Source organism: Helianthus annuus, chromosome 8 (genome assembly GCF_002127325.2).
Source record: "Helianthus annuus cultivar XRQ/B chromosome 8, HanXRQr2.0-SUNRISE, whole genome shotgun sequence".
Classification (NCBI taxonomy): domain Eukaryota; kingdom Viridiplantae; phylum Streptophyta; class Magnoliopsida; order Asterales; family Asteraceae; genus Helianthus; species Helianthus annuus.
In genome coordinates, this window is record NC_035440.2 from 8,074,216 (window position 1) to 8,089,627 (window position 15,412).

General features: G+C 38.5%; 2 protein-coding genes across 3 annotated transcripts; one reads left to right on the forward strand and one right to left on the reverse strand.

Annotated features, from left to right (window-relative positions):
• The first annotated feature begins 2,584 nt into the window (after positions 1-2,584).
• Positions 2,585-9,266, forward strand: LOC110871934 (protein BCCIP homolog). Of its 2 annotated transcripts, none has more exons than XM_022120694.2 (9): positions 2,585-2,726; positions 5,473-5,655; positions 5,738-5,811; positions 6,334-6,558; positions 6,642-6,851; positions 7,615-7,680; positions 7,763-7,849; positions 7,952-8,008; positions 8,723-9,266. In XM_022120694.2, exons 2-9 carry the CDS (start codon positions 5,499-5,501, stop codon positions 8,819-8,821), a joined length of 975 nt encoding a protein of 324 aa, XP_021976386.1. In that variant the 5' UTR covers positions 2,585-2,726; positions 5,473-5,498; the 3' UTR covers positions 8,822-9,266. The 2 variants fall into 2 exon arrangements, with proteins under 2 accessions (XP_021976386.1, XP_021976387.1); XM_022120695.2 differs by having other exon boundaries at positions 2,589-2,726; positions 5,481-5,655.
• A 4,669-nt stretch (positions 9,267-13,935) lies between these two features.
• Positions 13,936-15,168, reverse strand: LOC110869497. The gene has a single exon (XM_022118746.1). The coding sequence runs from the start codon at positions 15,166-15,168 to the stop codon at positions 13,936-13,938; it is 1,233 nt and encodes a 410-aa protein (XP_021974438.1).
• Positions 15,169-15,412: the final 244 nt, after the last annotated feature.

Here is a 15,412-nt window from a genome sequence, read left to right on the forward strand (position 1 = left end):
TATCTACGTCTGGGCGATTCATGACCAAGTTCAAACTTTGATCAAGTTGGAAATCCATGTTGATTCCACCGAGTCATACCCGAGTTTAACCGAGTCTGATTCCTAGTTACCGAGTTGGTGAAGATTGCTATGAAGGACCCCCCGATTCCATGCCGATACCAAGGCCTAGTCGGCTGAGTTTTTCAACACTGCCCAAACACAACCAGCGTAATGCACACCCAAACGAAGATCACATAGAAGCCACACTAAGGACAATCGTTAAAGAAGTGGCATTGGCTTGAGCATGGGTGGACGTGTTCGAGGACAATACAACTGGTAATATTTTTTATTGTAATTTTAACTTTCTAGGAATGTTATTTTTTAATTATTGTAGAAATAGTAAAAAAATATCAAATAAATTATTGTATAAAATCGATAACAACTTTTTTTGCAATAGATCTCAATACTTAAAGATTAGTACACTGCCTCGCTTAACAAATTTGATTATCATTATCAAATTGCTTAGGTAATTTTTTACCAAAACAATGAACGTTCATTTTTCTCAAACACCGATTTGTGAGATCTTGAGAAAATCAAGTAAGTGGTCACTGATTTCGTTAAAGAATATATTATTGTATGTGAACTTGCAAAACGATTTAACGTATCTAGATTTTTATAAAAGCTCTATTGATGTTTTAGTTTAATTTTAAAAATTGCAATTTATGACAATCCTAGATTCGTAGGAGCGTTTATTTGTGGAGGGATAAAGGAGGTGACTGATTACTTGTTATCAAATGCTTTTGTGAAAGTCAGGTAGCAACAAATGTTTAGTGTTTCTAGAGTTTTGCTTTGAATCAAAAGTATATTATGATTCATGTGTGTGTAAGGATTACTAACTATACGTTATACAAAGTTACTAATGTATTATTATTAACATACATTTTTTATGTTACCCATGTCACTAGACTCTTAACTAGTTTTACACATATATAAGACCACTTGGTATGGGGCTTGGCAAGGGACATCATGGGGCAGTGGCGGATCTAGGATTCCGACCAAGGGGTAACGTGTTATAAATAAGCCGTAACGAAATCGAAAAAACGTCAAATTTTTCCAAAATTTACACTAATTTTTCCAATTTTTTTTCCGACCAAGGGGTAGCGGAGGTTACCCCTACCATAGAGGTAGGTCCGCCCCTGTCATGGGGTTGCGTCGGGACTCAACACCATTTCAAGCAGAACGTCGGCGTCGAGATCAGTAGGGAAGAGACAGCGAGGACGGGCACAAAAAAACAAAATCCCTCTCACACACATATACATACAACACACACACACATATATATATATATATATGTTAGGCTCGTCCTCAATTTTCTTAGGTTCATCCTCTTTGCCCCATCCTCACATCCATCCTACGTAGCGCTGACGTGGAGGCCCATCCTCCATCAACAGTGGCGGACCCAAGATTTTTTTCTATTGGGGTCCATTTTTTTGTGTTAGAAATTTTCACAACCAGACATTAAAATTTCCAGGTCGGTCATCGTAGTCGGGTCAGGTCGGGGCTAGGAAACAATGTAGAAGAATTTAGTGGACATGAAACCACTACATTATTAATAACCATTTTTAAGAATCAAGTTATCAAAATTGTGATGATTAATAAGTTGTTTGAAACCAATAGCTGCCTAAACAACACAACTACTTTACGTAACTTCAAAATTTTGTTTAAGTATTTTTTTTTAAACGCCACTATTTGTTGGAAGTGTTATTTGGTAATCAAATGTGAAATAAAATCATCCGGAGACATTAAATTTATCACTTTTAAAGAAGCAAATTAGAGGGTCATTGGGTGGTTGTGATGTTTTAAAATACTAGTTTAATTTTGATGGAAAAAATAAACTAAAAAACAATAGGTGTAAGACTTGAACTTGAGACCTATTTGTTGAAACACAAAGAGATTTACCACCATACCATCTTTTCTTTTAATACTATGTGGTCCAACTAATTTATTTTATGGGGTCCTTTAAAAATTTAACATACCGGTTCTACTATTTTTTTTAAAACATTGAGGTCCGTAAACCCCGACCCGCACCATATAGGTCCGCCCCTGTCCATCAACCATACCGAGTAGCCTAAGGAGCCATAAAATACTAAAAAAACATTAAGGAATGTGAATAAAAATCAATTTGATGTGGACAATAGCATAGTGAAGAATGATATAAGTTGTGTCACATTGTATACAACGAGACATGAGCCCGAGTTTAAATAAATCGACCCAAGTACTACATACATTTTACACCTCATCATATCAGGTGTCGTTAGGTCAAGCCCAGGCTCAATCACGATCAAACTCCATGACTAAACAAATCACGCTCGAGGAGGTCGACATGTAAAGGCATCTCACCTTACATCATAGGTGTACAAAACCCGGTTTTGGACCTAAACCGGTTCGGTTTATATACCGGCCCGTTTTTTTTAGTTTGGTCTTAAACCAGTTTGGCCCAAATCGGTTCGGGTTAAGAACTGGTTTTAGAATTGAAAGTTGAAACCCCAACCCACCCAAACCGATCTGGATCGGGTTTCAAACCCGGTTTTAGCGTTTAAACCCTTTTTGTTTCAGAGTTTGGATACTTTACAAACAACAAAAGCCCCCTTTCGCCTGTGCTACCGTTGCTCCGCCGTCACCGCAACCGCCGCCGCCGTAGCGCCGCTTGTGTTCTTGCTCTGGGCCTCTTTTCTCGCCGTTTCTCAGTACTCTCTCTCCCTCTCTCTCTCTCTCTCTCTGTTTCTTACGCATTCAGTTTGTGAGTTTGTGTTCATTATTTTATTATATTAATTTTACTATTTAGCTTGCAAAATTCAGATTGATTGTTGTAATGAGCCTTTGATTATGTTGGATGAATAACGTATGTTAATATTAGGTTGTGTTATTCGAATAGATTAATTGATTAAATTTATTAGTCTCCACAGCTAATACTCTATGCAGTTAATATCGCCGATATATCATCGGTGGTATATAGGTTATCGGTCCGCTGGTGAGATATCGGTGCAACATAGCGGTCAGAATATTGATACCGATATTATCGGCGAGATACGCCCGATTTCCCCGATGTAGTATCTTTCTTCTTAGTTCTACAATTCGTCTTTCTTTTCATTGCTGCTATTAGTGTTTTAAGTCTTAATTGTTAATTGTTACTGTTTTAAGTCTTAGGGGCCGTTTGGCAACATCTGAATGGTTAAGTGCTGAACTAGTAAGAGGTCTGAACCATTAAGTGCTGAACCAGTAAGAGGTCTGAATCATTAAGAGCCTATATAATGCTAACCGTTCAGAGGCAAATGTCTGACCAATTCAAATTAGAGGTCTTAACCATTCAGACTCTGTATAAATCTTAACCATTCAGAGACAAATGTCTGAACCATTCAGACGTCTACTCGTGAAACAAACAGTCTGAACCATTAAGTGCTGAACCAGTAAGAGATCTGAACCATTAAGAGCTTCATTAAGAGGTAAACAAACAACCCCTTAATCATTTCCTACTTGCTACAATTGTTAGTGTTTTGCAAGTTGCAAAAGGTTAATTTGTTAATGGTAAGAGAGTATATTGAACTGTTAGTGTTTAATTGCTATACATATAAATTCTGTCTGATATTAAAATTACCGATATCCCACCGCAATAACAAGTATATGCGTCTTACTACTCTTGTTTAGTTCCTTGGGTATGTTAAGAGTGCGATCGGTGCTAAGTCTTTCTTCTTGATATGGTAACTAGTTAAGGCACTAGGTGATAAACTGATAGTAAATTAAAATTGATACTTAAGCTGAAGTGTGTGGGTTTTACGTCATAGTTGTCGAAGGTGCAATGCACACTAAAGGCGCCAAGGGTGAGCCTTGGGCCTCAACGCAAGGCGCTTAGAAACGAGGTACATAGTATACAAATACATTTTTAGGGGATCTAGACGTGTTTTAGGCTTTTTTTAAGGCAAGTCTAGGCTGTATTACGTCGATTTTAGGTTTCTTTAGGGCTGGTATAAGTGTTTCAGACCTGTTCAAACGATTTTTGGCATGAACTTGGCCTGAAAGTGCGACTTTTGAAGCCAACCTGAATAGTGCGCCTAGACTCGTGCGTGGGTGAGCCTTGACAACAGAGGTTTACGTGTTGGTTTTTCTTTGACTTGTATAGACTATGTGTACATTTATATGCAATCTAAGTAGCTAATGCGGTAAAATATCGGATATCGGTCAAGGACCGATATTTGAGATATCGTTTATTACGGTGGGATATCGGTAATTTTAATATTATGCTAAATTTATATATATATAGCAATTGAACACTAACAATTAAGTATACTCTCCTACCATTAACAAATTAACCTTTTGTAACTTGCAAAACACTAACAATTGTAGCAAGTATGAACTGACTAAGACTTAAAACACTAACATTTAACACTAAAAACTAATAATTAAGACATAAAACACTAATAGCAGCAGTACGAAGAAAGACGAATGGTAAAAATAAGAAGAAATGTAAGATATCGGGAAAATCTGTGATATATTGGTCAAATATCGGTCAACATCGGTGATATTATAGGTACCAATATTCTTACCGATATTTTGGCGGTAGGGGACTGAAATAATTTAATCATGCTGGGTAAAAAATGAAAATCACGTTAACAACAAAGAGAGAGTAAATAAAAAAAAAAAACTCATAGGTAAAAACAAATTTTTTTTTATCATGACACTATTTATCGGCTGATAATAAAAATAAAAATAAAAACTATTTATCGGCTGATAATAAAAATAAAAACCATTCATCTTTCTTCGTATTGCTGCTATTAGTGTTTTATGTCTTAATTATTAGTTTTTAGTGTTAAATGTTAGTGTTTTAAGTCTTAGTGAGTTCATACTTGCTACAATTGTTAGTGTTTTGCAAGTTGCAAAAGGTTAATTTGTTAATGGTAGGAGAGTATACTGAGTTGTTAGTCTTAAATTGCTATATATATAAATTCAGGATGATATTTAAATTACTGATATCCCACCGCAATAACCGATATCCGACTTTTTACCGCATTAACTACTTAGCTCCTAGACTAGAGGTGCGTTCGCCGTGTAAACACAACTAGGCACGTATATTTTCGATTTTTGTTGAGGTCAGACTTCCCGATGAAGTCTGGACTAGCCACGAACCCAAGTGTTCAAGTACAAACCCTAGCAAATGCGATCTTCGAACATTTGGCCCGTGACAGTATTGTTACTAAATAATCTCTGCACAATGCAATTGTCTAATAACACCATTAGTGTTTTTAACAATTTTCTGCATCTCCATTAGTATGATTTCATTGAAAGACAAAATTCTGTTTTTTTTTTAAATATCGTTGGTTTACGAGTCATCAATGTGTACTTGTATAGTTGCATGTGTATGTGACAATGCATTGTATGCATATAGTCAACATTTTAACGCATTGTATTAAACTTTTCGAGTTTAACATAATCTTTTAGCCATTTAGGTTGCCTGCACAATCACAATGCCGCGCAAGCCAACAAGAAGAGCCCATTTGCAGAAGGCTCAGCCCGCTTTCTCTCGTTTGGCCCGTTCTATGGCCTTACTTACGTCTGCCCGCAAGGCGAAACCGCAGAATAACAATTCCACGGTGCACCGAAAAGTTCCTACCAACTCCACAGGCACGAATTCCCCAAAATAATATCTTTCGCAAATATATCTTAACAACTATAATCTGATTCTCACTTTTACGTATCAAAATAGATGAACATGATACTAAAAAGTCAAAGTCAAAGAGGAAAGAGCCACATTCGTCGTCTGAAGACGAGGATTTTGAGGTAATTATTTAGTCACCTCCATAAAATTCGAAGTTTTTAATTATTTGGTAACGAGTAAAATGCCATTTTTGTCCCTGAGGTTTGGCCAGTTTTGCGACTTTCGTACAAAGGTTTGTTTTTCTGCATATGGATCCTAAAGGTTTGAAATCTTGCCATTTTCATCCAACTCGTTAACTCCATCCATTTTTAACGTTAACTCAAGGGTATTTTCGTCTTTCTAGACATTTTTGATGATTAAAGGGTTTGGGTGGGAAGAAAGTCAACAGAGGTGGATCTTTATTTTTATTTTAATAAAAAAATGTCTAAAAAGACGGAAACGCCCCTCATTTAATGTCGAAAAATAGATTGAGTTAACGAGTCGGATGAAAATGGCAAGATTTCAAACCTTTTGGATCCTGATGCGGAAAAACAAACCTTTGGACGCATGTCGCAAAAGTAACCAAACCTCAGGGACAAAAATGGCATTTTACTCATTTGTAATTATTAGAGTTTATCTATTTTCGTTTTCTTTGAAATTTGTAGGGAGTTGTACAAGCCGATTTTGCGTTCTTTGACCCGAAGCCCGATGATTTCCATGGAGTAAAGGTCTTGTTGCAGACTTATTTAGATAATAAAGAATGGGATTTAAGCAGCTTTGTAGACTTAATCTTGCAACAAACTACCGTCGGAACCGTAATAAAGATAGAAGACGATGAAGATAACGGAATTTACGGTTTTGTTTCTGCTCTTAACTTGCATAGATACAAGGTGAGTGTTTATTTCCGTATATCCATGAATCTTGATATTTTGTAAATTACGTATATAGCTTAAGTTTTTGTTTTTTAATTCAGGATTGTAAATGTATGATGGAAGTGAAGGAGTTTTTATTAAAAATGTGTCAAGATAGTGACAAAAAGGATAAGTTGAAATCTTATTTTGGAGAAAGAGCAGCACATGTCGGTCTTCTGGTCTCGCAATATGTCGTGAATCTGCCACCTCAGCTTTTACCACCGTTGTATGATGGTCTCTTCGATGAAATCACCTGGGCTACCGAAGATGAGGTTAGACGTTATTTTTTAAAGGAAATAAAAGATAACCCGCCACAATATTTTATTTATTTATTTATATTTGTTTTATGAAAAAAAAAAGAGTAAAATGCCATTTTCGTCCATGAGGTTTGGCCAGTTTTGCGAGTTGCGACTTTCGTCCAAAAGTTTGTTTTTCCGCATCTGGATCCAAAATGTTTGAAATCTTGCCATTTTCATCCAACTTGTTAACTCCATCCATTTTTCTCCGTTAAATCAGGGGTATTTCCGTCTTTTTGTTAACTTAAAGGGCAATTCGGTTTTTTTCAAGGCTATTCGATTTTCATCCAATTCGTTAACTCCATCCATTTTTCTCCGTTAAATCAGGGGTATTTCTGTCTTTTTGTTAACTTAAAGGGCAATTCGGTTTTTTTCAAGGGTATTCGATCTTTTCACATAAAGTGAAAAAGACCAAATTACCTTTAAGTTAAGAAAAAAAGACGGAAACACCTCTGACTTAACGGAGAAAATGGATGGAGTTAACGAGCCGGATGAAAATGACAAGATTTTAAACCTTTTGGATCCAGATGTGGAAAAAAAAACAAACTTTTGGACGATAATCGCAAAACTGGCCAAACCTCAGTGACGAAAATGGTTTGTTACTCTGAACAAAAACTGCGAAATGGGTCTGAAGTCTTGTGAATTTTGTTAAAAGAACTGGTAAATATTGAGAAAATATTTACCTTTCAGACTTTATTGAAATAAAATGTTTATGTAATTTGTATTTTTGTTTCTAAAGCCGACAGAGGAGTTTAGGAAGTCGTTCCGCTTCAAATATTATTTATTGGTCAGCAAAGTATACAAGGTATCATGGATTGTAACCAACCTTTCTTTTGTTCAACATCTGGACTATGGTCAACCTTTTCTTTTTCGTTGTTGACTTTTAGCATAAAGGAGACCAGAAAAAGAAAGTTGGTAGCTCAAATGAAGAAGATGTAATTTACTTGAAGCCAGAAGATGAAATATTTCATAATGTACCCCTCTGCTTTTATCTTATTTTTTTATATTGAATATATAATATATATATATATATACACACACACTTGAAAATACTGATATTTTGTCAAATGCATCAGCTCAGTGCATGGTCCTTCTGCTTTCCATTGCGCGGTCAACAGGTCACCACCAACGAGGCAAGTCTTGATTTTGACTCATTATAAAAAAATGGAGAATAAGCGTTACATCAAACTGACATGACCCGTTTTGTCTCATACAAAATTACCCATTTTCAACTGTCACGGGCTGTGCCTTTGGTTTTTATTTACATCTTCTGGTAGGGATGGGATCGATACAGTACCCGTACCAGTACCGAAAATACCAGTACCGAATTTGAACAAAAATGGGTACTGAATACCATACCGAATATATTGGTACGGTACAGGTATTTCTGTACGGTACCCGTTTTGGTACCACTTTGTTTTTTTTAGCACCCGTACGGGTACCAAATAGGTAAAATTGGTACGAGTACCAATACAGTACTGGTACAAAATAGGTAAAATTGGTACGAGTACCAATACAGTACGGGTACAAAATAGGTAAAATTGATACGAGTACCATAAATACCATAAATACGAAATAAAAAAAATTATTTACTATACAAAATTCGGTACCAGTACCATATTTTATCTGTACCCGTACGAATACTGAAAGTACCAAATGCCGAAATCAATAAGACTGAGTACCAATACATGTACCAAATACCTAAAATCGGTACGGGTACGGGTATTTGTGAAAAAAGGCCCATCCCTACTTCCGGGTGCCAATTGTAGCTTGATTATTTGTTATTAATTATATTAATACGGTTATATCATTATTTGATGCCATATTTTCTTCATATTGTCTTGCAGCTTAAAAACTACCAACCAATGGGTTTAGTCATGGCTGTTGAAGCGACACGCGTCTCAAGTTTCAAACAACAGCTGCATTCATTAATCGACGAATCATAACTTAAACCCTGCTGAAATTTTGCCTCCCTGATATCATCTTAATCTCCAAATGTTACGAAAACCGACAACCTAATATAGCAGCTTCAAGCCTTAAAACTATTTGATTAAATTAATTATTATTATTATTATTATTATTATTCTGGTTAGTCAAAGATGCATTTGAAGGACAGTTATCAACTTGTCATTAAAGTTGATACCATAAATTTTGAATTATGCATCACATCATATGTGATTATGTGGAGTGGATTAGCGTTGTTTGTTCGGTCTGGTTTGCGCACCCAGCTGGTTACATGGTCCATTGGGGTGGGTTAGTTTTGAAGGGTGAATGGGTAGGGGACCTCATGTGGTCTTCTTTTAAAGATTCTGTACTATGGTGTTGCTTCAATGAGTGGAAGTTGGAATTGATGTGTGAAAGATTGATTTCAATGATTTATGTTTTTTTTTTTTCTTTTTCTGGTGAAACCCCTGAAAAGCAAAGGCCAGTCTCTTTACTTCATTATTTGGTCTAGTGAGAAAAGCGCGAAAGTGCGTTGTCTAGTCGATAACAAGTGGTATGTGCGATTCAAGCGTGACACTTTAGACAAACCTAATATCGTTTTGTTCGGTTTATATTAGAGAATGAGTGACGCCCTTGGAAGTTTTCATTGGGTAAACAAAAGCAAATGGGTGATGTTTTACCGGGTAAAGTGAACAATATTGATTGGTATTGACAGCGATAAAAATGTTTTAAATCTATCACCGAACTCGGTTAAGCATCAGGGTTTTTAGTGTTACTAAATCTTGATTAATGTAATTTTCAACCTAATGCCAAACTCAATTTAATCAAGCATACAATTTAGAGCCTTCTAACATTAACACAGTTTAATCACCAAAAGAGGTTCAAAAGTAGCGAGAAAAAGAAAAAAAAAAAAACATAGTTTTTTGAACAGTGAGAATCTTTAGCTTGTTGTGAGAGAGATCTCACACCCTCCAAAACAGAGGGTCCTAACCCCACTCTAGCCAGACTATGTTGTCTTAACCGGGCTCACGCTGGCGTTAGATTTTGGGAAACCATACCACCCACTGCCAGTGGCAAGGGCTTGCGCTGCCACAAGAGAGAATCTCTCCGGCGCAACACGCAGTGGACTAAAACCCGGGGTGGCTCAGATTCGAACTCTTGACCTAGGGTCTGAGAGAACTAGCCGTTATTGCCTTTATCCACCAAATGTGGCACTAGTGTGGATTGAACTTGAGTCTCCAATGAGAACCCCAAGTCTTTCCAATCACTAGACCACAAGTGATGGATAAAATAAAGGTTTCAATATTGAATAGATTTCATTATTAAGAAGCCATAATAATAACTATTATTTAAAATTTGAACTGAATTATTATAAGCCTCCTTATGTGAATAGTTATTATGATTTGATAACTACTAACAATGTTTTCATTAGAGGGGGCAATCTTGACCCAAACCCTTTCAAGTGGGTCAATTTGGGTTGCTTTTAAAATTTTATGGGTTGGTTTGGGTAAGATATTTTAACTAAATGGGTCACAATGGGTCACTTGAAATTCCATCTTGTTATTTTCGGGTCAAAACGGGTCGACAACATTAAAGAATTGGGTCAATGTGGGTTAGTGTCTTAAAGAAACGCGGTAGGTTTAGGGTCGGAATGGGTTTCGAGCCGGCACAAGTATCCGCACGAGACGGGTTACGGCACGAAACGGATTATGGATCGGAACGGGTTCAGTTAAAATTGAGTTTCGGGCCGAGACGGGTTTCGGCATGACACAGGTTTTAGATCGGAACGGGGCCGGTTCGGGTCGGTTTCGGGCCGACACGGGTCTCTGCATGGGACGGGTTTCGGATCGCAACGAGTTTTGGGCCGACACGAGTTTTCGCACGGGTTTCGACGCTTACCGTTTCGACCCGTACCGTTTCGACCCGAACCGTTTCAACGCGTACCGTTTCGACGAGAAGCGTTTCGACGCGAACCGTTTCGACGCGAACCGTTTCGACGCGTACCGTTTCGACGCGTACCGTTTCGACCCGTACCGTTTCAACGCGTACCGTTTCGACGAGAAGCGTTTCGACGCGTACCGTTTCGACGCGTACCGTTTCGACCCGTACCATTTCGACGCGTACCGTTTCGACGCGTACCGTTTCGACCCGTACCGTTTCGACCCGAACTGTTTCGACGCGTATCGTTTCGACCCGTACTGTTACGGATCAGTTCTGTTCGAATTGTTTTGAGTCTGCACAGTTGGATGAATCAGTTCAACGAGTCTGCACAGATCTGATACAGAATTCGCATAAGTTTGAATTAAATCTGATTGCTGATTCGCATGGTTTGACAAGTCACATTATTCCCAGATCTACATAGACATGATTCGCACTGATTGTTTTTGAAACGAAGGCACGGATAAATCTTTGATAGTCTGCGCAAATCTGTGACATTTCACACGAATCAGAAACATCAGCTGCTGAACAGAACCTTCATTCGCCGAAATTTGTCGTTTTGCGCAGCATTTACACTTGCAGAATCGACAGTTCTCCGCAGAATCTGTTCGACGGACCCGTTTCGCTGATTATTTGTTCAAGGTTTGTTTGATCGAAAACAGCGATAATGGATTAAAACTGGTTGTTTGTTTGATCGAAATCAGCCGCTGCAGAAATCGTTGACTGCAGATCTGTTGTTGTTGTTCAGTCCATACGCTGTTATTTGAAATCAGTCCGTACTGCACAGATCTGAGTTTTGCGTATTCTGTTCTAATTTGGTCTGCATCAAGTGATAAAACAGGTTGTTTGCGGCTGATTATTTGCTGAAACAAGTGATAAAACATTTCTAAAAAAAAAAGACCCGATCCAACCCGAAACCCGTTCTGACCCGGACCCGACCCGACCCGAAACCCGTTCTGACCCGGACCCGTTCTGACCCGGACCCGTTTCGACCCGAACCAAATCAACCCTTCTTTATAATTGACCCGTTTTGACCCGAACCCATTTTGACCCGAACCCGTTTTGACCCATGACCCGACCCAACCCAACCCGACCCGTTTGCCAGGTCTAGTTTTCATCATAATTATTAATTATTAAATAGTGTGAGTTTTGATAATCTTAAAGAAGAAAGTTGGTGGGATTTCTCACCGACCCCCTCCACTTTAGACATTTACCCTTTAAACCTTTTTTGTTTTTATACTTACTTAACTTTTGAAAATCACAATTTTAATCCCTTAAATACTAATTACGAGTTTATGTTACAAGTATTTTCACCCCTAAACTACTACTCCATTTTATAATTTTTAGAATAATTTTGAAATTTGCATTTTTAACTCCTGCTATTACTCCCTTTTGTGCAATTAGCTTTTTCGTTCCTTTACTTAAAAAACTATTTTATGTGCGTATTTTTGTATACGTGTCAGTATAAATTTGAGTTGATATACGTTTTGAAGTAAATTTTTTTTGGAAAGTCCATTTTGTGTGTTTGCCCCTTTTGTTCCTTTGCTTAAGAAAAGCTATTTTTACTTGCGTATTTTTACATGCGTGTCGGTATAAATTTGAGTTGGTATACATTTCGAAGTACTTTTTTTTAGAAAACAAGTCAGATAAAATAAAATATTTTTCGTGCTTATTTTGTGTATGTTTCCGGTTGTTCTATGTTTCGCAATAAATTTAGTTCCGAATCGAGTGGGATGAAATATAATACGTTTACGGTATAAATTATAGTTACTCTACGTTTCAACCACGCCACAACATGCTACAAGTAAAATTTCAATCCTTGATGTGATTATGTCTTTTGATTACACGTGTCAGTTTTCCGTTTATACGTGTTTAATGTTTTTTTCGGTACATCTTCTATGTATGAATTGGTCACATATAAGACACGTTATGATTGTACATTAAAATTTTGATTGCTTTAGGTAATCTTGATCCAATATCAAAATGCTATTAAATTAACTTGGATACGTCAAAACGTGCGCTTTCATATGGTTAACGCATCACATAACATTTGGACTAATCCATTCAAGGTTTAAATGTATCCGCGCCACAACGTGCACGGTTCTAATTACTATAGTTTGGCTTAATCATGTATACGTTTTATTAAACGAAGATAATTATGTGCATTACATCATCCTTTGACTAAATTATAGAGGAATTTGACTTTACCTTACTTCTTGTTCTATATATGTACGAGGAATTTGACTTTAGACCATGGGGTATGGTGGGGCTTGGGTTGGGGCATTTGTTGACACGTGGAATGGGAGCCCCCCCCCCTCCCACTCAAACCCACGCCCATGGGGTATGGTGGGGTTGGGTTGGGGGCATGAGTTTGGTTTGGCCATTGAGAGCACGCCATGTCACCTTACTAGCCCTACTAGCCCGCCCCACGCCCGGCTTCAAACCCACGCCCCAACCCAAGCCCCAGGGTGGTGGCTTGGGCGTTTTCAGCCAACCCACACCCCAACCCAAGCCCCAAGCCCCATATCCCATGGCCTTACGTTCTTCTAATATACACAATTCTATATATATCTATTAGATTAAAACTCGGTGTATTAATGGGTTTAATTTATTTTTTTAAAAGGAAAACTTCATTAAAACAAGACCACGCCGGAAAACCGGACCGGAACCAAACCAAAAACAAAACCCTTACATAATTACAAATTTACACCAATTTAACCAAGCTATAGAATTACATTTGGATCTATGTTTATACCAAAGGAAGGCCATGGATCTAACCTCACTAAAAATGCAATCCACCTTCATAACGGCTTTCGAGAAGGTAGCCTTATTCCGAGCCAACCAGAGACACCAGCAAGCCGTAAACATTATGTCGTGCAAAGCATCCCTTTCCCCGGCTTTAAGTCTTCCGGAACTATGAATCTGCACCAAATCTTTTAACGAGAACGCAAAAATTGGCGGTAACCGGCACCATCTACTGATTTTCTGCTAAAGAATAGTAGCCGTCAAACAAGAAGTAAATAAATGGTCTGCTGACTCGTCCTCGGATCTGCACAACGGGTACAGCCCATCTCCGATAACAATGCCCCTTCTCCTTAACGCGTCTGATGTCGAGATGCGACCCATAACCGCTCTCCAAATAAAAGCGTTGCACTTTAAAGGGACCCATTTACACCAATCAAGCAAAAAAACCACTGTCATTGACAGGAGCACCCTCCAGAACTCTCTTAAGAGAGCCAACCGAAAAGCAAGTTGAACTATCACCCTTCCAAATCCACCTGTCGTTACCGTCGCTCAGGGAGACCGAGTCAACAGCATCAGTCAAAGCCGACAGCTCCATCATCTCATCCTCTAAAGACGGGTCGTGCCTCCATAACCAGTTACCTGCTAACCGATCCCGAACCAGGCAAGACTTGACCACTTCAAGCGAAAACAGATTAAGGTATATATCTTTGAGAGGAGAATCCGTCAACCAAGGATCCAACCAAAAAAGAAGGCTATCACCTCTGCCGACAGAACCTCTAAACAGATTGCGAAGCTTCGAACCACCCTGAACCGGCTTATTGAAAACAGCCACGATATTGTGCCAGACCCACACCGAGGGACTTTTTATCCGGAAGAAACGACCAGCCCGACCCACTAGCATGGATAGAATCAACCACCTTAACCCAAAGGTTATCCTTCTCACATTTGTATCTTCATCCCCATTTGCAAAGAAGAGCAATGTTAATGTTATGAAGATTACTAAGCCCCATACCACCGCTTTTTTTAGGCGAAGCCACAACATCCCAAGAGACCCAGTGAGTTTTTTTACCTCATTAGACCCTCCCCATAAAACCTTCTTAATTTTACCTTTCAAGTCCTTAATAACTTTTACCGGGGCTCTGTATAGAGAGAAGTAATAACTCGGAAGACTCTGGAGAACGGAACGAATGAGCGTTATTCTCCCTACCATAGACAAGAACGCGGATTTCCAAAGAGCTAATCTAGATTCGAATATATCGTACACTGGCTTCCAATTGTTAATTCGATTCATATTTGCCCCCACTTTCAACCCAAGGTATTTAAAGGGGAGGGTGTCCTTTTTACACCCCACCACGTTAGCTAAATCTTCCACCTCCGCACTATTCGCCCCTATCCCATATAAGTTAGACTTGCTAAGATTAATCCTTAAACCAGAACACGCGTGGAAACACCTTAAGATTCTCACGACATTCATAGCGTTGTTCTCACCCCATTCCCCAACAATCAAGGCGTCATCCGCAAAGAATAAGTGAGACAACGTCGGACCATCATTCGGAAGCTTAATCCCCGGTAACACTCCGACCTCCACAACTTTGTCAATAATACACGATAAGGCTTCCATGGCCACCACAAACAAGAAGGGTGAAATGGGATCACCTTGCCTCATCCCTTTACCACAATTAAACTCGAAGGTCGGCGAACCATTGACCAGAACAGACGCCCTAGCCGAAGAAAGAATACCCCAAAGCCAGCTGCACCACTTCGAACCGAAACCCGTTTGACGAAAGATATCCACCACAAAACCCCAATTGATATTATCATAGGCTTTTTCAAAATCGATTTTAAAAAGAAACGCCTTCCTTTTGATTTTTTTTAACCAAGAGCATACCTCGTTAATCATGAAAAAGTTA

Excerpts from the sequence above, each read along its gene's own strand:
- LOC110871934 (XM_022120694.2), top strand. The coding sequence starts at position 5,499 with ATGCCGCGCAAGCCAACAAGAAGAGCCCATTTGCAGAAGGCTCAGCCC. Across the intron at positions 6,559-6,641 it reads TTAACTTGCATAGATACAAG|GATTGTAAATGTATGATGGA; the intron begins GTGAGTGTTTAT and ends TTTTTAATTCAG. Across the intron at positions 6,852-7,614 it reads CCTGGGCTACCGAAGATGAG|CCGACAGAGGAGTTTAGGAA; the intron begins GTTAGACGTTAT and ends TTGTTTCTAAAG.
- LOC110869497 (XM_022118746.1), bottom strand. The coding sequence starts at position 15,168 with ATGAGGCAAGGTGATCCCATTTCACCCTTCTTGTTTGTGGTGGCCATG.